At 48.4% G+C, this 20249-nt stretch overlaps 9 protein-coding genes across 9 annotated transcripts; 4 read left to right on the top strand and 5 right to left on the bottom strand.

Moving 5' to 3' along the window:
* Positions 1-16: 16 nt before the first annotated feature.
* Positions 17-1653, bottom strand: FOXG_03848 (uncharacterized protein). Its single transcript, XM_018381719.1, has 2 exons — positions 1200-1653; positions 17-1145 (listed from the first exon to the last, which is right to left on the bottom strand). The coding sequence occupies exons 1-2, from the start codon at positions 1557-1559 to the stop codon at positions 267-269; spliced, it is 1239 nt and encodes a 412-aa protein (XP_018238279.1). The 5' UTR covers positions 1560-1653; the 3' UTR covers positions 17-266.
* A 400-nt stretch (positions 1654-2053) lies between these two features.
* FOXG_03847 (uncharacterized protein) lies at positions 2054-4575 on the top strand. Its single transcript, XM_018381718.1, has 2 exons — positions 2054-2562; positions 2614-4575. The coding sequence occupies exons 1-2, from the start codon at positions 2261-2263 to the stop codon at positions 3401-3403; spliced, it is 1092 nt and encodes a 363-aa protein (XP_018238278.1). The 5' UTR covers positions 2054-2260; the 3' UTR covers positions 3404-4575.
* Positions 4576-5006: 431 nt separating this feature from the next.
* On the bottom strand, positions 5007-6902 carry FOXG_03846 (uncharacterized protein; the record flags this gene model as incomplete). The annotated part of the gene is made up of 1 exon (XM_018381717.1): positions 5007-6902. One exon carries the CDS (start codon positions 6900-6902, stop codon positions 5007-5009), a length of 1896 nt encoding a protein of 631 aa, XP_018238277.1.
* A 671-nt stretch (positions 6903-7573) lies between these two features.
* FOXG_18673 (uncharacterized protein) lies at positions 7574-8210 on the bottom strand (the record flags this gene model as incomplete). Its single annotated transcript, XM_018398810.1, has 2 exons — positions 7574-8027; positions 8155-8210. 2 exons carry the CDS (start codon positions 8208-8210, stop codon positions 7574-7576), a joined length of 510 nt encoding a protein of 169 aa, XP_018238276.1.
* A 1580-nt stretch (positions 8211-9790) lies between these two features.
* FOXG_03844 (uncharacterized protein) lies at positions 9791-11518 on the top strand (the record flags this gene model as incomplete). The annotated part of the gene is made up of 3 exons (XM_018381716.1): positions 9791-10063; positions 10116-10349; positions 10409-11518. 3 exons carry the CDS (start codon positions 9791-9793, stop codon positions 11516-11518), a joined length of 1617 nt encoding a protein of 538 aa, XP_018238275.1.
* A 653-nt stretch (positions 11519-12171) lies between these two features.
* Positions 12172-17574, bottom strand: FOXG_03842 (uncharacterized protein). The gene is made up of 5 exons (XM_018381714.1): positions 17240-17574; positions 16449-17194; positions 15386-16403; positions 14653-15339; positions 12172-14604 (listed from the first exon to the last, which is right to left on the bottom strand). Exons 1-5 carry the CDS (start codon positions 17519-17521, stop codon positions 14152-14154), a joined length of 3186 nt encoding a protein of 1061 aa, XP_018238273.1. The 5' UTR covers positions 17522-17574; the 3' UTR covers positions 12172-14151.
* Positions 12175-14226, top strand: FOXG_03843 (MFS transporter, SIT family, siderophore-iron:H+ symporter). Its single transcript, XM_018381715.1, has one exon. The coding sequence runs from the start codon at positions 12234-12236 to the stop codon at positions 13986-13988; it is 1755 nt and encodes a 584-aa protein (XP_018238274.1). The 5' UTR covers positions 12175-12233; the 3' UTR covers positions 13989-14226.
* Positions 17575-18341: 767 nt separating the features above from the next.
* Positions 18342-19245, top strand: FOXG_18672 (uncharacterized protein). The gene has a single exon (XM_018398809.1). The coding sequence runs from the start codon at positions 18363-18365 to the stop codon at positions 19212-19214; it is 852 nt and encodes a 283-aa protein (XP_018238272.1). The 5' UTR covers positions 18342-18362; the 3' UTR covers positions 19215-19245.
* Positions 19217-20044, bottom strand: FOXG_03841 (uncharacterized protein). The gene has a single exon (XM_018381713.1). It carries the CDS (start codon positions 20019-20021, stop codon positions 19326-19328), a length of 696 nt encoding a protein of 231 aa, XP_018238271.1. The 5' UTR covers positions 20022-20044; the 3' UTR covers positions 19217-19325.
* Between the last annotated feature and the right edge of the window lie 205 nt (positions 20045-20249).

Below are 20249 nucleotides of genomic sequence, written 5' to 3'. Positions count from 1 at the left end.
ATTAAATTCAGATGAGACAGACTGCACTTTTGAAAGTATTTTTGCTAGTGTTTCATGGATGGTATGACATTACAGTTATAATTAATTCTATCTATATAGCTCGTCAGAGACAAACAAATATGTGTGTTCTATTATATGCCCGGGCTTACGTAGCCACTGAAAGCGACAACAGGCATGGACAGCATCAAAGCTCCCAGTCAACAATGGGAGGTCGTTTGCCGAGCAGCAACATGGAGCATCAATCACTCATGGGCTCACTGGCACGATTATGTTGATCGCACCCAGCGCTCAACAAGAGCCTGGATTTGATCACTGTTCTTCTCCATAAACATCATGTGTCCGTTACCGTGGATGCCAACCTCACCAAGCTCAATGTGCTTGGTCTTGGAGCAACCAGCCTGCTTAAGGTAGCGAGCAATGCAGTAGTCGTAGGGCATGTGATAAGAAGCCTCAGAGGTCAGGAGGAGGATAGGCTTCTTAGCAAGGTTGACGAGACGACGAGGTGCAGGCTCCTTAGCTTGAAGGATGCACTCGACGAAGTCCTCGCCACGGCTGGGCTGGACCTCTTGGACGAGATCGGTGGAGGGGTCGGTGACGGCAGGGCTGTAGACGAGGGGGATGTCAGTCAGACCGTAGGCACGAGAGGCCTTGGTGCTGAAGACGGCGTCTCGGAATGGAGGACCAGAAGGCTCAAGAAGGATCAAGCCCTTGGTGAGCTTGGGGCGGGCATCAGCGACAAGAATGGGCATCATACCACCCTGGCTATGTCCAAGGAGGATAACAGGCTTGCCAATCTTGTCAAGAAGGGCAGCACCAGCAGCCTGGACGGTCTCTTGCTGGTAGGTGGCATTGTTGATGAACTGGACATTGGAAGCATAGAAGGCGTCAAAGACAGGGTCTCCTCGCTTGCCGGTACCAGGCCACTGGGTATGCTTCTCAGCCTGGGGCCAGAGATTGAACTCCTGCACGGCAGTAAAGCGCTGCTCGATGATCTCTGCCGAGTATGTGGAGGGCTTGGTAGCACCGGCGAGGGGCGCCCATGCCGATCGTCCTCGGAAGGTCTGATCGACGATATAAACTTCGTAGCCCTGGTTGATGAACTGGCTTGCCCAACCACGGCCTCCGTCAGGCTTATTTAGGAAGTTCTATGTCTGTGTGTCAGCCGAGGCTGTTTCGTAACATCAATCAAGGGGACTTACGGTTCCTGTTTGGGCTTGTCCGTGGATGAATACGAGAGGCGTAGACTTGTACGGTCCCTTGGTAGGTACCAGTCTCTCCACGTACATCTGATCGCGGAAGATCTCTCCGCCTGCACCATCATCTACATAACCTCCGCCGACCATGAAGTACGTGCGAATAGCAGGAACTTCACCCTGGCTTCCGTAGCTCGCAGCGAGACATTGAGAGAATGTCGCGGTAGCAGCGACTAGGAGGGAAGTGAAACGCATGGTGGGCAGATGAGATGAAAAGATGGATGGATGGGGAAGGAGATGCAGCGCAGATGCAGGAGAACAAAAAAGAAAAGAACGAAAAGAACAGTCGCAGATATACTGCATCATGCAGGGGGTCTGCACTGTGGAATTTGAGGTTGCTCAAGGCCTCCCGGCTAGCGAGCTACACTAGACAGGATCGTCATCCTCATTTTCCATTTCGGATGTGACAGACTGAACTCTAGACTTTTAGGCCCCTGCTACGGCGCAGTAACTAAGGTTGCAGCTCGTATCATCCGCATCCCAGGAACCCGCGTGATATCCCTGCAACAAGAAAATGGCGCATGAGGGACAAACGGCCCAATTGCCCGATTGACGGTATCAAGCGATATTCTTTGAAGACGTCAGTTGACATCGTCTAGAATATTCATTAAATAAATTATTAATGCTACCGCTCCCAATATCATTTCGCAACTAGCGCACACGAATAGTTTAATTCTCTCCGTTGAAGGAAAACGGCCCGTTCTAGCGCTGGTACCCAAAATGAAAGACAACGCCACAGGAAACCAAGCTAGGCACTAAACTGACAAGTCCAGAAGCATATCGCCAGTAAACTCACCAGCACAAAAAAAAAAAAACAAGCGTAATTAACGGGGAACGACCCGCTGGGATTCAAGTGGCCGAAAGCTGAAAAGAAGCAGAGCAGGTAACAGGAAGCGTTTCATCAAAGAACAATTACAGTACAATAAAAGATATGTGATCTGCGCCATCCCCCGCTGCGAAAATCCTCCTTGTTTTTTTTTTTCCTTTTCCCAGTGTAACCCGACACGATGGAGGATCCTACGCTGTTTATTCACTGGTTCTTCAGCTGCTTGTCACTCCTGATTATGGGGGTGCGGCTGATATGGAGAAAAGTCGCCAAGCAGAAGTTTGTACTTGGTGATTACCTCACAATGGGTGCCATCTTGTGCTGTGCTGTGAGACTGGCGCTTATCCATGTTGTTCTCACCTGGGGAACAAATAATATTAAACCGAGTCTTCGAGAGAAGATGGTTTTTACTGATGAGATCATTTATCGACGGGAGATTGGGAGTAAATTCGCCATTACGAATCGAGTCTTTTACAATTCATTGTTAGTATTCTCTTACTGACTCGAGGGGCGAGTCGTGCTGACGTTTTACAGCCTTTGGTTACAGAAGCTTGTGCTTCTCGATGTTTACCGACGATTACTCCTCAACTTACGATATCAGAAGACGGTTATGTATTCTTTTCTTCTTGTCTTCTTCGGTACTTACGTCGCTGTCCAAGTCACGACTTTCAGCGAGTGCGTACCTTTTCATTTGTACTGGCAGGTTGTTCCAGATCCTGGAACCTGCTCCAAGGCCCAACTGCAACTCATCGTCGTTGGTGTTCTCAACATCGTCACCGACGTGATGCTTCTCGCCGTCCCTATTCCGTTATTCTTTTCGCTCAAAACATCCTGGAAGCGCAAACTCAAGCTTTACGTACTCTTCACTCTCGGCATTTTCATTGTCGCTATCACCGTCATCCGATTGCCGATCAACGCCATGAACAAAGACAGCCAGGTCAATCGCACGACATGGGCCAGCACCGAGCTTCTCACTGCGACAATCGTCGTCAACGCACCGACGCTATATGGATTTTGGAATAAAAAGAAACAGGGCACTGGATATGTTTATTCTCATTCGCAATCCAACGGAACTGGGATGAGGAGTAGGAAAAATACGAGAGCAACTGGTACGCTTGGCGATGATCCTACTACGGAGACTTTTGCTCTTGGTACTGTGCGTCACAGTCGGCAGCCTTCTGAAGGTATTCTACGCACTCAAGAGATTACTGTCACAGAATATATCGACTCTCGGAAGAATTCTAAGGGCACAGGGTCACGGACGGATGAAACGGAGGTTGCGTCGAATTCAAGTCAACTGAGCATCCTACGGGATCAGAAATAGTTCGTCTGCGTTGTAGTAATATGTTCCGTTCTCTTCATCCACCAAGATCAATTCTCCGAGTACCTATGTGGGACGGCCAAGCTCTGTCACTGCTTGATCAATTGTGTGCGTCCCGTTTCCATTCGGCGTTTGTTGACCCGATCGAAAGATCACCCCCCAGCTTCCACGGCAGGGATCGCCAAAGCCAAGAATGGTTCACCTTCCAGAAAACGAGTCTGATCAGCGCTCACCAAAGAACCGGTTCGCCTAACGTTGCTTCGTCAGCGGACCCGTCGGAAAAGGTAGCGGAAATTATAACATTTCCCCTGTGAGGTGCATCCATACGCCGGCTCCAATCCTGTGACAATTCATCCCAATTCGATTGGCGAGGTTGCAATTCCGTCTGCCCACTTCCCGCTCTGAATGCTACTGTGCTCGTGCGAAAATCCGAAAACAGTTGTTTAAATACATGGTCTTTGCTTGTTTATGTAAATTGAACTCTAAATCGCACGAGGGTAGTTTCTGTGCTGGAAATACCGAGTACCTGGATAGCAATCCTGGGCTTCTGTCGCTGGGGGGCACAGAATAGTGAGGCGAATCCAGAACGCCGGGTGTCCGGGATTTGTTATCAAGGATGAGTTACGATGCATGCAGGTCCGTGGCGGTCACCCAAATGCAGCTCGTTTGCCGTACCGTGTCCCTGGGATTACGTATCCCAGGCATCTGCCGAGCTGTTGTCACCCCTTCCCAAATCTTTCGGATCTCTATTGAACTTATTAAAAGACCCTGTTGATAACACAAGCGATTATGACGAAAATCGTTCGATGTTCTGAGCAATAACCTTACGCTGGACGCTACACTCAATCAAGCTGAAGCGTTTTCAGCCCAACGCCATGTGGACCTGGAATGCCGGGATTCGTACAACTTGGGCCACTGACGGGCCTGTTCTTTCGAGTGACATTTTAGCTGACCCCTTTGCAATTTGGGTTTAACTCGCGTGTAGGGTTATTTCGCTGTTGTAGCCGGAGCGGATTCAGGCCCGCCTAAGCTGTTCTGGAATCAAAAAGCAGTATCGTGAAGTTGGCACAGGTATTGGATTATGGCTTCTCACGTCTCAAGTCGCCGTGAGCTCTTTCTATGTTCTCAGGGTGTAAAGTGTTGGTTTCTAGTTCCAATCTGCTCTTAATTTCCCCTTGTTATGTACTGCAGTTGTTGAAGAAACTCGGTACAAACCGGGGACTTGATCTAGTCACCTAAATAGTTTGGACTTTCTGTCGGCAACGGGAGAGTAACGTATGCCTGTAAATTTTATTTCTGTGTCGTCAAATCACTCCCTGGAAGGCAAGGGCGCGTAACTCGGCTCCCGGGATTGTATTCTGTAAGTTTCGGGGACTGTTCCTCCTCGTCCGTACCGTAGGCCAGCCCGACGCCACGCCGTTATTAGTGATTTATGGCATGGGCACGAGGGGCCACCTAGCTTAATAATTAAACGTTTCCCGTAAGCTTGCTTTAACCTTTTCAAGACCACGATAGAACAAAGGAGGCTTTGTGGTACCAAGCAGCACACCGTAAACCATAGTTAGGGTTCATGATTAAGATAGATTGACACCAGCTTTCCAAACGCTCAGGCTATAGTGTAGCTACAAATTTCGCAATTTACCGGAGAAGCACTTGAGGCATCATACAGCCAACCTTCACCAACAATCTGCCAGGCTCCTTCGTCAGCTTTGGCCCTTCTCAAGACTATAGGGCGCTCACACCCTTCCAATTGCACCAGTACGTCACCCTGTGATGCTTCTTTGACCGCAAGACCAACTAAACCTTCGTCTGTAACCACAAGACGCATTTCCGATGATGAAAGACATAAAAGCCCCTCCTCAGCATCCTTCAGATTGAATATCTTCTCTTCCGAGTGGGGGACTTTGATATTCATAAAAGGCTCCTCTTCCCTGTCAAGAAAGCCGCGAGCTGTTTTCATTGCCAAAGGCTCAAAAAGGCTCAGACCGTCTACTGAATCATTTGTTAGGAATTGACTAAAGCCACAACGAACTCCTATGTACAAGGCTGAAGTGATGAAACGTGGTAGCTGGCCTGCGGTCTCATCAAACCAGTAGGAGAGACTTTCACCTCGGATCTTAATATCCTCATTCTCAGAAATCCACTGTCCGAGATGGGCTTTTATACGTGTCTGAAAGGCCCAATGAAACTGGCTGAAACAGGCTCCCTTTTCATTCTTCGGAAGTGAATGTCCACGACAGACTGTCTCAAGAACTGCATACACAGTGGCATCATAGGATCCATAAGGGTCCAAGTTGCCGCCTAGTTGAGCCATTGGTACTGATACTCCTGGTGACCTGTTGCTGGAGGTTCCAGAAAAGCATGGGCTGCTCAGTCCATCAAGGACACCGATCCTTCTCCCCTGTACCACAAGCATATTCTCCAGAACTCGAGGTATGGCAGTATGCGTGGAGAATCCATTTGAGGACCTGCTCCTCTGAATGGTGTAATTGATCCATTGCCCGATACGATCGCCTTGAAGTTCAAGCCACCGTGGAACCCAAGTTGGCAGTGCGTCGCGTTTTGCCCCTCGGTTGAAGTAAAGAATATCGAGACTTCCTGTGTTCTCAATGACAGACATAGCCATACGTTCATATAGCCTGTCAAGCGTGATTCCGTATTGAGGACAGTGAAGGAATATTTCACTATCATGAGCAAGGCCTAAGAGCCCGTAGACCCTGTCAAGTTCATCGGTTGCAAGCAGTGATTTACTGCGATATAGAAGATCCAAAAAGTAGGCCGGGCGATGACATCTGAAGCCCTGCCGCAGGTCCATAAGTCTTTGGATGCATTCAATTCCCATTGATGCTTCAGTATTGAAATCCTGGTTCAACACTAAGGCAGAGTTCATGTATGCAACCAGTTCTTCCCAGATAATATGGCCATTGCCGTGGATGATTCGGATCTTTGATGCAGTTGACACTTCTTGAACCACCCAGACTCGTCGCCAATAGCTATTACAAAAGAAGCTTGAGCGTTCCGCATCCGGCTGCTTAGTCTCAGTTGAGATGTTGAACATGAACGGCAAGTCAACTCTTTCGCCGAGCCAAATGACTACTTCAATAGCTCTGTTAAAGACAGCCTTCATTAAACTCACTTGAAGGCCCCTCTCTTCTGGGTTGGATTGGTCAATGCAGATGGCGTCAATCCAGTAGTATCCTGGCTGTTTCTGAAGGTGCTGAATTGCAGCCGCAAGGTTAGAAGTCACTGGAAATTCTTGCCCATTCAGTAAAATCTTCTTTTCTCGCCTATTAGCCCCCCAGCAATATGAAAGTGCTGTATAGCGACGCGAGTCGTGTATAGACACAGTATGAAGTTTTCCATTGGGCATAGAGTGCGATGTTAGAGGGGCAATAAGCTCGAGAAGCCGTATTTCTCCTCTGGAATATAATAGAGGTGGATAGTTGAGCCCAGGGTTTGTTTCTTTTAAAATTAGAGATGCTTCTGACTTCTGATCGGCCATTCTGGAGCAAGATAATGCTTGAATTTAAATGGATTATTAAAAGGTTAGTGAAGACTGCAAAAAGTTTTGGCAAGGGAGTGGGCATACCAGTTATTTTAATGGCATAACAAAATTACAAGGCTCATGTAATTTAACACATGCATGAGGGGTATCTTGCATAGATTTTATTGGTGTTGTAGATGGATGATCACTTAGATGTGCGGAGGGAGTCATTTGTGTTGGTCCCGAAATTTAACTACTGAAAACCAGACATAACACATAGAAGTAGTGAGGGGAAGAAAAGCGCCACAGAGAAATCCATTAAGTATTTTGTAAGCTGCTGTGCGCGTCAGTCTGCCTCGCCAGCTTGGAAGGGCAGACATTGTGTCGCTGACACCATAAAAGCCCCAAACTGTTGGTTGTGTGCATGACGTAGCATTTCAACCTCTTTTGAATGTCTCTGTTGGTAAGACACCTATAGTTGGCCACTGCAAGGCATATTATTGGCACAGCAATTGAGAGGGCTATGCAACCGCACCATAATGGCTTTCATTGGGCATCGCAATGGTTGCCCCATATAGCGGCCTTATATCAATCTCTCAGATAATCCGCATCTGGAAAACATCGCAACGTTAATCCTCATTACTCCCCATCCTAAAGCTATTTGGCCTTACATATCAGCTTTGTCCCACTCAGATATGCACCCAACCGCTTGAACTATCACCACTAGAGATAACTGCCGGGGCTCCTGGAACCAAGGGAACTGCTGGCGCTGCCGGCAGTGCTCTCATCCTCCTCCTCCTCCTCTTCACCAGCCAAACATCGAGGATAGCTGAGACTATACCAGTCACAGCCGCACGTATAGCGACACCAAGTGCTATTGTATTCTCTGATGACATACCCCCAGACTTTCTCTCCGAAGTTTCGGTGGGAGATGGTGCCTCTTCAGTCGATGTACTAGTCGATGTTGTTGCCGGCCCCGTTGATGAAGAGCTTCTATCAGTCGAGATAGTGTCCGACGCTGCCAAGATAGGCTGATCAAACATGATCACTTCTGCAGTAGGTTGGACATCAGTGCACCACACAAGTGAGGCAGAGATATCAGAGAACTTCCATGTCTGGCAGTATGGAATTCCAGAATCAGAACTAAATACCGTCAGTTATGATATTTGAAAGCTCTTTTTTGATGGGATTCTTACCAACAACTGGTCCCAGCATTTAGGTTTTCCCCATTGCACTGGCCTTCGCTGACCGCGGTATAGTCTAAACATACCGAGACGACGGTGCATGGCTCGCTCCAGCAACAGCCAACAGCGGAATATGGCTCATTATATAGACATGTACCTTTTCCAGGACATTTCCACGGGATTCTTAATCGTTTTATGAGAATAGAATGGCGATAGAAGTTGGAGAGGAGTAGTTACCTGAGTTCGTGTCTTTGAAGCCGCAGGTATTAGATTGGCCATCACGGTCTAAGACGGCCAAGGCCGCTGGAGACGTGATAATCAAGAATGTCGAGTAATTGATATCTGGTTTTATCTCTGTCATATCGATATGCTAACATTGGCTGGTAGATCTGTACAGGCAAAGACGGCGGTTATAAGGATAAGGCTGAAAATGCACTGCTTCCACCTGTCTCACGTCAATCCACAGCCTGCTTTTCAGCTGCCCCAAACTGGTCAGTGAACACTCACAAGACACTGAATTTATCCAGTCTCTGGGTCTTCTGAGTGGCAGGTTGTTTATAGATACGCTGCCGAGGCTGCAGGCTTGCAGCTTTGGAATTCCTGACATATCATTCTTGGCATCCCTGCGCATGATTACATTCACCTCTGAGCTTCTTTAAAGTCAGTGGAATAATTCTGCGGAATAATACATTGTCCTTGGAGGGCTGGAGTGGTAGCATTCGGTGACTGATTGAACGTTGTCGCATCGATCAATGGCATCAGACAGCCGTTTCTTTGACGACATTCCTGACTCTAATTGCCAGGGTCTTACGATGCTTGGGAGATTAGGCTTCTATTGATCAAGCAGAAGCTTCTTATTAACAATTAGCGTTTTCATTCATCGTTTGCAGCTTAGAGTTCAGACACTACGACTAATGATAGATGGAATAGTAGAATTGTCCACGTTGAGATCAGTCGTCTCTCTTGCTCATTTATTCAGTAGCTTTGAGCATAACATAGATAGCCCTAATATTTTATGCCAAAGGTTCAATCGGATTGGAATGATGTGTGACCTAATATTGGAGTTTTCTCTGGGAATTGTTACAGGAATATCCGCTGTGTCAGTGTTGCGAAAGTGATATTTTGACAAAAGATTCATCTATTCGGTGTCCCAGTCGTAGAACACATGCCTTCGGTGTGGTATTTACTGAATCCGTTTCATACAGATTACTTGCCTATGTCACCATGAGCCACCCGTGATAGACGCTCTTCATGTCGGTCTCTCCAATATTGAAGCTGACATGAGACAATCCCGAATTGGAATTCCTCGGTTACTGAGGCCACGGCTCATATCAATTCATCTCGATATCATAGCTCGCAAGCCCGAATAAATCGAAGAGGATTGATTGTTGACGATTTTCGGGCCGAACATCGGGATCTGCCGCCGCCATACATTCCAGTTCGGCCCGAACGCTGTCTCGCGGTCAACAGAGTACAGATCTGCTGGGCCAGACCGCGGGGTAAAACACGGAGTGCTAATTGGAGTTTCACGGGGCCCCAGACTATCGTGAGACCCCTTGCGAGTTGCTAGCGAGTCTTGGGGTTTAAATTACATTGCATCCTCTGTTGTTATGCTCAATTTTCTTCTATCATCTCAAACCGGGCATAACTCAGCTTTCGCAGACTTTTCGTCTGTCTCATTTCCATCAAAGTTGGTTCCTGCGTCTTCCTCCAACGCGCAATATGGAAAAAGACGATAATCACGGCAAGGCCATGAACGTTGAGGATGCTGTAAGCAACAGTACCGGCGTCCTTCTATACGACGATCATGGAAATGTGCGAAACCTGCCAGTTCCATCGTGCGACCCAAACGATCCTCTCAACTTCGGGATCTGGCGACAGCGTCTCGTTCTCTTAGCTGTCTGCATGTATGGCATCGCTGGTTTTGGTGTTATTCAGTCTACACCGCTGTTCTTTGGGAACCTGATTGCTGAATACATGAAGGAGACGCGTGGTGTAAGTCGAAGAGATACCACAATACTAGTAATGACTAACGAATGGACTCTAGACATTCCATCCTGACCGTATTGCAGACCTTGCTAGTTATCCTTCCCTCTGCATGGGTTTGGGAAACTTCTTCTTCGTTCCCTTGTCCATGGCACTCGGTCGTCGTTTCGCGTTCATCCTGAGCAACATCATTTTCGTGGCATCGATCATCTGGGCTGCCAAGTCGCAGTCTTTTGAGTCTCACCTTGGAGCTCGCTGTTTGCAGGGGCTCACTGCAGGTATCTCAGACTGTCTGGTATGACTTGCTTCCTCTGTCGACCCGTAAATACTATCTCGGATGCTGACAACGGGTAGCTGCCAATCATTGTTCTCGACATGTCATTCCTCTATAAGCGAAGCGCACGACTTATCGCATACTGGGCGTTGACCGCCATCGGATCGTCTATACTACTGATCCCCATCCCTTTTATCGTCGAGAACGCGGGCGGCGATTGGAGACTCAACTATTGGTTCTGGTTAGCCTTTGCAGTATTTGCCATGATCCTCATCATCTTCTGCGTCCCCGAGACTCTCTTCAACCGTCGCGCTGCCGAGCTTAGTGGAAGAATCCACGCGACAGATGCGTATGGTACTCACCGAACCTTTGCTTCGCCTCAAGCTGCTCGCGACGCTGGCTTCGACATTGACGATGCTCAGTCAGAAAATCCCACAGAGCTCTCGTATAAGCGTCAGTTTGCGCTTTTCACAGTGCAACCATCGCCTGTTGCCCGGTTCTTTGGCGCGTACAAAGACATCTTTCTTTGTATCCTTGTGCCAGGCACTCTTTGGGTCCTGCTGTTCAACAGTATGGTATTTGGAGGTCTCGTGGTGCTGAGCTTGACTTATGCCCAGCGCCTTGAGATGCCGCCTTGGAACTTCTCTCCAGAAACAGTTGGAACGGTCCAAATCGGAGCAGCTATCGGGGCACTTTTTGGTCTGGGATATGGTGAGCTAGCAGAGCCTATCAGTCGCTACTTGACCAAGAGAAATGGCGGCGTCCGAGAGCCTGAGCATGTTCTTCCCAACTTCATTCTTCCGTCTATTTTCTGCTTTTTGGGTATGACCATCTACGGTGTCGTGGCTGCGGATCCGTCGAGGTATAGCTGGGTAGGCATGCATGCTGCTTTCGCCCTGTTCTACTTTGGCTTCTGCGCTATCTCGGCTGTGACTGGAGTTTGGCTCGGAGAGTTGCTGCCGCACATGTCAGGTCCTGCAATTGTGCTCACTTGTGGAGGAAGAAATGCCATTTCCTTTGGGTACAGTCATTCTTTCAATTCGTGGATCAGCACGATGGGTATTAGAGATACTTATATCCTGTTTGGGGGTATTCTTTTCGCTCTAGGCTCTTTCGCTGTTCCCCTATATTTTTTCAACGGGCGGATCCGTCGGGCCATGGAAAAGGTGCCGCTTATTGGTACTTATTGAGGTTTTCCGAGGTTGACGGCGGTCACAGGAAGACATAATTAGCGATTCAGTATCTTTGAGGTGCGATGGATCATTATTAGGTACATGGATTAAGTAAATGAGATTGTCACAAGTTTTGCATACCCTATATGCTTCTGGTCAAATCCAAACCATTCAATCGTGAAAGAAACAAAACTGCGTACATAGGGCTTTATTAACCGTCACTGTCCCCGAGTAAGCTCTGCATTGGTACAGATACCGTTACTTCGGTCCCTGGATTGAGTTTCGTCTTGCATAATCTGATAAGCTACGATCCAACCCGAGGCCAATTTGGGTGACATTGGCAAGACCTGACAGAGGACACAGCAGATCAACAACAACGCAACAGTCCCAAGTCTGGTGATACCTGTGAATAATTGAGACAGAGTCGTATGCAATATTAATATCCATATTTTACAACCCCTCTTTGGCGATATGCTCTTTTGATGATACTAGGCCTCAGGCATCAATTTCGTGATAATGGCGTCAAGTCTCCACTTAGACAACGGTTAGATCCGCCGCTATTGGACATGAAATCTTATCAGATGGCTTTGTCATGCGTTGTCACAAGGTCAAGTCACACCCCATGCACTCGTAATCAAATCAGATGACTCTCTTCTCTCTCCCCTTGCTTTGCTGCCTGAACCTCAGCTTGTTTCAAAATTCTTCACTCTCCCCTCCTCATCACCACCAGAAAATGTCCTCAGAAACAGCGCCGCTTCTCGGCGCTCCTGAACAACCAAGCTCAAGTGACTTATCACAAAATGCCGCGAGGCCTGCTAATCCTAAGAGACTTTCAGCGGGCGTGGCGCGCATGGCTGTTGTCTCCAAAAACCTCACCCGCGCACATCGGATTTGGCTCTTTACGGGTATTTTCCTCGTCGGGTATGCGTATGGTTTAGAGAGTCAGGTTCGTTTGGCGTATCAGTCTTATGCAACGTCGAGTTTTGATCTGCATTCGTATCTTTCCACGATCAATGTCTTGCGCAATGTTATCGCGGTGGCGGTTCAACCTACAGCGGCCAAGGTGGCAGATGTCTTCGGCAGGTTCGAGGTCATTGCCATTTCAACAGTTCTTTATACCCTCGGAATCGCCATCGAGTCAACTGCGCCATCAGTCGAGATCTTCTGCACCGGATCGGTAATTTACCAAACGGGATATACATGCATAGTCCTGCTTTTGGAAGTTCTCATCGCAGACTTCTCATCTATGCGAGCGCGCGTCTTTTTCAGCTATCTCCCAGCAATCCCATTCCTCATCAACACCTGGATCAGCGGAAACATCACTTCTGCGGTATTGAGCACGACGACTTGGAGATGGGGCCTTGGAATGTGGGCTATCATCTACCCCATTGCCTCACTGCCTCTCCTATCATGCCTCTACTTTCTTGAGAGGAAAACCTGGGAGTCTGAAAGCGGAAAGGAGAGCGACGAGATTGTCTTGGTTTCTCTCAAGACCAAGAAGGGCAGGGCAGATCTCTTTCACCAACTCGATATTGTCGGCCTTGTCCTTCTTGTCCTCGCCTTCTCGCTCATTCTAGCCCCTTTAACCGTCGCTGGCGGTACCGCTAGCCACTGGCGCAGTTGGTACATCATCCTCCCTCTGGTCCTAGGCTTCTGTTTCATGATCGCTTTCATCACTTGGGAACAACGCGGTGCTCGTCATCCTCTCATCCCATTCCATCTGCTTCGCGATAGAGGCGTCTGGTCGGCCCTGGCAGTTCGAAGTCTTCTTAACCTAGCATGGTGCACGCAAGGAAACTACCTTTACACGATCCTCATTGTCGCCTTTGACTTTTCTATCGAGAACGCAACCCGTATCATTTCATTCTTCTCATTCTTTGGAGTCATCACTGGAGTTCTAGCTGGTCTAGTCATTTTTAAGATCCGTCGGCTCAAGTTTATCATTGTTGGAGGCACACTGCTCTTCATGGTCGCATTTGGCGTTTTAATCTTATACCCTGGCGGAGCTTCGACATCTTCCCAAGACGGAATCATCGGGGCGCAGATTCTTCTCGGAGTGGCGGGCGGGTTCTTCGCTTATCCGACTCAAGCATCTATCCAAGCCTCGGCAACTCGAGAGCACGTGGCCATTCTCACAGGTCTCTACCTCTCATTCTACAATGTCGGAAGCGCCCTAGGTACATGTCTTTCAGGCGCTATCTGGACTCAAACTCTTTACAAAGCTCTGAAGCATAACCTAGATTTCCAACCCGACGAAACCCTTGCCAAGAGAATTTACAACTCGCCTTTTGCCGTGATACCAGATTACCCAGTCGGAACGGCCATTCGAGACGCGATTATCAGCAGCTACAGTTCCGTACAGAGACTTCTTTGTATCGCCGGAATTTGCGTTTGTATACCCATGATCATCTTTGCCTTGGCATTAAGAAATCCGAGGCTGTCGGAGCAGCAGGTTCAGACGGAGGATGAGGAAAATCACGAAGATTAAGGAGCACAGCGTTTGAAAGACAACGGCTCATAGAGGAGGATGCATACACTTGACAGCGACATATCGAATCACTCACGCACTTGCATTTTAGAACTTAGAAGTAGCCTTTTAGAAGCATGAACCTGCATAGCATTTAACGGTCAAATGAATTTCAACGCTAAACTCAAACCTTCTCTGCCCAGCGTGCCTGCAACCTTCCAAGCATCATCTTAACATACTCAACATTCGTGACATCCGGCACATTTCTCAACGTCTCGCTATCCTCCCTCGACTTATCCGTAAGATAATCCAGGGGCCCCTTCTCCGCTGACGAAGCAGCCTTATTGCCATACTTACCCTCGAACCAATCTAGTAGCTTGATAGGAGGGTTCTTAGCGGGGTCGCGCTCCGAGTTGCGAAGACGGTCCATCCATTGATCTGTAGGGAGGGTCTCGAACTTGAAGCCGGCCTTTGTCATGGAGGGAAGCATGTCGTTCGCCCAGTGGAAGCGCACGGGGTTGAGGATGTGATAGACGAGATCGGGGTCGGAAGAGCGGTCTGAGGGTGATTGTGCGCCGAGTTTGGCAAGGTCGAGAATCGTTGAAGCAGCGAGATCAACGGGCAACCAGGTCATTTCCTATCAATGTCAGTAACTATACTTCAGCTTAGCATGTAAGTAACTTACCTCGTTCAAAGCTGGCAGAGCACCAAGCGTAACCGCCGTCTGAATCATCAAAGGAATTCCCTCAGTAGTATTCCACTCCCCAACCTTTGTATCACCAACCAACTGTCCCAATCTCAAAACCCTCGCCACCGCACCAGCATTCTTACAAGCATTACCAGTAATATGCTCAGCAACATACTTCGACCTCGCATAACCAGTGTGCTGAGCATGTCCAGGCGAAGGAACCTGCGCTTCAAGAACCTTTCCGGGGCGCGGTGATCCTCCCGCTGACGAAACTGAAGAGCAGAAGAAGAATCGTGCGGGCTTTGGTGTTTGCACGGAGAGGCTTAGCTGGATGAGATTGTGTACGGCTTTGATGTGTTGGTCTTCGAAGGATTGCACGGAGATATTGAAGTTGACTGCCCAGGCGCTGTGGATTATGGTTGTGAGTTTGGAGCGAAGCTCGGAGATGTGAGATTCGCTGAGGCCGAGGTCCGGACGGCTGAGATCGCAGGGGAGAGCGAGGACTTTGCTTCGTTGCTCTTCGTCGAGGGATAGACCACGGGCTTGGAGGGAGCTATAAAGTCTTTCGGTTGCGGCGGTGTCGCTGGCTGCTCGGACTAAGGCCCATACTGCTCCAACGTTGGGTCGAGCTGTGAGTTGGGCGAGGGCATGGGCGCCAAGAGCGCCGGTTACACCCGTGAGTAACTTATTCGTCAGCTTCAATCTTGCTAAATGTGAGTGTTGAACTTACCACAAGTTCCTTCTCAGGCTGAGGCGCAGATCCAGGGACGTGGCGCTCGAAAGAAGAGTACTTTTCGATTAAACCCTCCATGATCTTCAGTTGGTCCTGTGTTTCATCGTTTGCACCACTTCTCAACCTCTCGAGTTGGCGGGCAAGTAACTTGACGTTACCCGTCTCGTAAAGAACGTTCTGTCCCAGTTCAGATTGTCTACCACCAAGGTCGATCTCTCGCTTGATGAGACTCCACATCTGAATGCATTGAAGACTATCAACACCAGAGGCGAAGAAGTCTGCTTCAGAGGATTCGAGATCTGCACCGCACTTGCTCTTGAGTTGTTGAAGAAGGTAATCTTCTAGCTCTGAACCTTCAAGTGTTAGCGAACCGGCTTCATCGCCTTGGCCTTCGTATTTGTTGTAAGCAGCCTCGATTTCCTTCTCGAATTGGCGATATGTAGGGACTCTGATGAAAGTACCCTTATCTGTTCGTGGGTAAGATGAATCAGCTGGCACGATGACGACCAGTTCTTTAGGAATTCGTGAGAATGACTCTGCCCGGGAGTTGGCGTCTTCGACGGATGGCCAAATGGCATCCAGGAACTCATCATCAGGCATGTTAGCCACACGATCAGCCTTGACGATCAGAATACCAGGATATGTCCTCCCATCGCCAAAGACAATCGCTTCTTTGACGATTTCCTCTTGTCGAATACGACCTTCAATAGGAATGGGGAGAACCTTTTCGCCATTGATCAGAGTGAAGCGATCATCGAGACGACAGGCGAATTTCCAAAGGTTAGGCCTTGTAGGATGTTGTGTGAAGAGATCTCGTGTGCGGAAAGATCCTGGTGGGTTGTCTGAGTTGGTAGTGCTCTTTGATGGGAGACCATCTAAAGCGACGCATTCGAAAAGGCCGGGAGCGACTTCGTCGAAGATGGTGTAGGGTTCTGCTGGAGGGAGGACACGGATGTAATTCCATGCCTTGTCGCCTTCAGGACGAGCAGAAGTTGCAAGTCTACCAGTTTCGGTGCTGCATTATGTTAGCTAGTTCCTGTACAGAAAGAGAAATACTCACGCTCCATAGTTTCCGCAGAGGTTAACGCCACGCTCAACTAATCGATCACCCAGATCATCAGGACATCCACTTCCCGCATACAGAACAAGTTTCATATCAGCTAGCATCTGAATACCCTCATCACTCTCAGCAAGCAATTTGATAACGTAAGGAACACAGTGGAAGATCTCAGGCTTTGTAGCCTTGAGCTGCGCCATGACAGTCTCCCTTGTCAAAGGCAACCCGTAGTTTGTGAAGTAGATTGGTTTGCCAGAATAGATCGATCGGAACACCTCGTAAAAACCATGGCTGTGAAAGAATGGTGATGTGAGAAACGCTCGCATGTTCATGTGGACTGCAAAAGCGCCGATGCAGCTTGAGTTGGTAAGATAGATCGGCTTAGGCAGACCTGTTGAGCCGGAGGAGTGGATAATAACAGCGACTTTGCGGGATTCAGCTTCGGGGCTGTAGTCTCTGACGAATCTTGGTGCATTGTGATGAAAGATGTCTGCGCTTTGCAGAAGAGGAAGAATCTCGAGCTGGCGGTTTTGTTGAACTTCCTTTAGAACAGGGTGGAATGGTGGTGTTGTGAGAATCACATTGCAGTCCGCTAGAGTGAGAAGCTGGGTAATGGCTGGGCTTGCAAGACGTGTTGAGATGAGAAATGAAGAGTATCCCAATCTGTTGAGGGCAATGATCTGAATAACGACATGAATTCCTGATTGTCCCAGCATGCCAACAACTGGTGCTTTCTCAAGCGTGGGATCCTATTCAGTTAGCTTCGTCCCCATAACCCCATGAGCTGAACTTACCACGGGCTCAAGACCCAGGCTTTGAAGTCTTGCAACAGCCGCATCAGCATATCTATCAATATCCACAGCACTATGCTCCTTGAAGTCATCAACACCCGTCTCCGGCGCACCCATCAAGATCGTATCCCCCAGCTCTACAGCGCGACGCTTGATCATCTCATCCAAGGTGAACAGTTTCGCCTGTGAGGGCTGCACAGCAGGCTTGTGAGCCTCAACGGCATTGGAGTCGTGTCTGATAGTCATGGTTTCAACAATGTTTGCATACTCAGAGGAGTCGTTCATGTTGGATTATTGAATAGAAGTTATATATTATAGTGAAGAAATCGGATATCCGGATCTCCACCTCTCTGAATGGCATTGGGCCAAGAGACGGAAAAGCAAAATCCCCTCATTGACGGATAAATACCCCCGCCAAAAGTCGCCCGGAAACGAGAGCCGCCACTGCGGGGAGCTCTGCGAGATTGAATGCCAAGATATCCGATTTGGCATTTCCGTCCGATTGATCTTGATTTGAGGCTTCGGTACGGCTGCGGCTACTTTCTCCCCGCGATGCTGCACGACATACAGCAAAGCAATTCGAGATCGGTAAATGCCAAACAACCATGGTTCCGCTGTGGCCAGCCTAGTGAAATGCCGTGGGACGACGCTTATCCGAGTCATGTCTCAGGGGCAAGCTTTTGAGTGTTCCTGATCAGTAAATTAAAATCGTAGCAATGCACATGAAGATATCTGTTCTCGTTCCTTGTCAGCCTAATCTTCAGAGACTCAGCATATTTCATTTTTGCGATGTCCGTTTACACATATAAGTCATTTTCTTTCGGAACGACTGGGGTTTCTGTTCTTGCTTCCTTCGCGGTGTAGGTTAACCAAGCAAGGGGAGTGTTGAATCATAAAGTGGACTGATTTGCGGAGTTGAAGTAATGACGACGTTATAGCTGCATAAGCTAAGTATATAAGAAATAATTCGTCTAGATGATTTAACTGAATTGAAAACGCCTTTGGCTCTAGCCGGATTTGTTATATCCTCTCTTGTCTCTTCAAGGTTCAAAAGCTATAACTTGTCATCGGCTGTCCCCACTGAGTGATTACAGGATCACATTTTCCCCTCAACATCATACTCACAATGAGTGACAAAGACAACACGACTAGAAGCCAAAGTGAAGCATTTGGCCCAATCTATATAATTGAGCCAATTGAATCACACACCCATACAGCAATCCTCCTCCACGGTCGAGGAAGCAACGGCGAAGAGTTTGCCCAAGAGCTCTTCGAAGAGACTTTACTATCGGATCAGTCCAGCCTCACGCAGAAACTACCTAATTGGCGATGGGTGTTTCCTTCTTCCCGTGAGCTGTGGAGTACGGCTTTCCAAGAAAACATGCCTGCGTGGTTCGAGGCCCATTCTTTGACGGATACTACTGCTCGACAAGACCTTCAAATTCCGGGCATCAAGCAGTCGGTCGGTTACGTCAAGATGATTCTAGAACAGGAAATTGAGGGACTTGGTGGAGATGCATCAAAGGTGGTTCTGGGTGGAATTAGTCAGGGTGCAGCAGTAGGAATGTGGACATTGCTTTGCCTGGACTCCATTGAGAGGCCACTCGGCGCATTCTTCGCTACAAACACTTGGCTTCCCTTTGCTTCCAGTATCGGAAAATATATATCACATGAACCAACGTCACCTATGGATGCAGGAACTGAGCTTGTCGCTGGGATGTTGGCTCAGTCAAAGGTCTCACTTACGCAATCTCGAGAAAGGCTCCCATCAACGACTGTCTTTCTTGGTCATGGAACCGACGATGCGTATGTTGATGTCGAACTAGGAAGAAAGGCGCGAGACATCATTATTCAGGCTGGTTTTACGGTTGAGTGGAGAGAATATCAGGGAGCAGAACAAGAGGGACATTGGTTCAAAGCACCAGAAGAAGTTGACGATCTGCTCAACTTTCTTGTGACGCACGTGGAAAAATCGTGAATCACACGTTCAAATATTGATTCAAGATGAGAAATATTACTATTATCTTCATTTCATTACATTATAGTTATGTCTTAGGTCTGGTATTTCCAACGCTTTTAACCTCATCTCCTAACTTGGGATAGGCGGCTGAGGCGCCTCATCACGAACACAAGCGAAGCAGCCCTGTTCGTAGTACGTCGGCCTACCATCCTGTCCCTCGCCGAAGGGAATATCCTTCTCATAGCCCTTGAACATGAAGCAGATCTTGAATGTCGGCGCACCTGGGCCTGGTACATAATCTTCCGCATAGAAAGAAACACAGCCCGGGGTATCTCCACAGTATTTGGCGCATCCGGTGAGACCAGTCGTTGACAATTGAGATCTGAGGTACAAAGGTGAGGAGTCAAGAGTTCCTCTGGAAACTTCCTTTCCGCAGACTTTACCGCTGGGAGGCGGGATGATTTGGGTGTAGCTTGGGCATGGTGCGCTGGAAGTAGTGGTAGCGGCTTCGGAGGTTGTCTCGATGGTAGATGCCTCTGTTGTCGTCTCGATTATGGATGAGACTGTTGTTTCGACCGTTGAAGCGATTGTGGTTGTCAGATCGGTCACCGTCGACTGCAAGGCTTCGGATGACGACGCGGTCTCTAGAGTGGAGGAGGCGGCCGTTGTAAGATCTGTGGATCTAGGCTTACAGGCGCCAGCCGAGACAGCAACAGGGGCCAGGGCCAAACATGACAATGCGATGGTTCGAAGTGAGATCATTTTGAGACACAAAAAGCCACTGGGAATGAAAATTATTGAAGAGAAAGACAGTGAGGTTTCCATTTGCGAATTTCTCAGTAGATAAGAGGCGTAAGATGGGAAATTGCAATCTGCATGTTGAAGCTTGGCTTAACTAAATTTAGTGTAGTGTTGAGAAACTATTGATTTTGAACACCAGGAATAGTCAAGCGGTCGCGACTATCGACTCACTAGTGATAGCGCTGTCAGGCACCAGACCTGTCAAAAACGGGGGGATCAGACAGGTCATTGGTCTCTGAAAGTCTTCCATCA

Source organism: Fusarium oxysporum, chromosome 4, assembly GCF_000149955.1.
Source record: "Fusarium oxysporum f. sp. lycopersici 4287 chromosome 4, whole genome shotgun sequence".
Classification (NCBI taxonomy): domain Eukaryota; kingdom Fungi; phylum Ascomycota; class Sordariomycetes; order Hypocreales; family Nectriaceae; genus Fusarium; species Fusarium oxysporum.
This window is presented reverse-complemented; position numbering and strand designations above follow the sequence as displayed.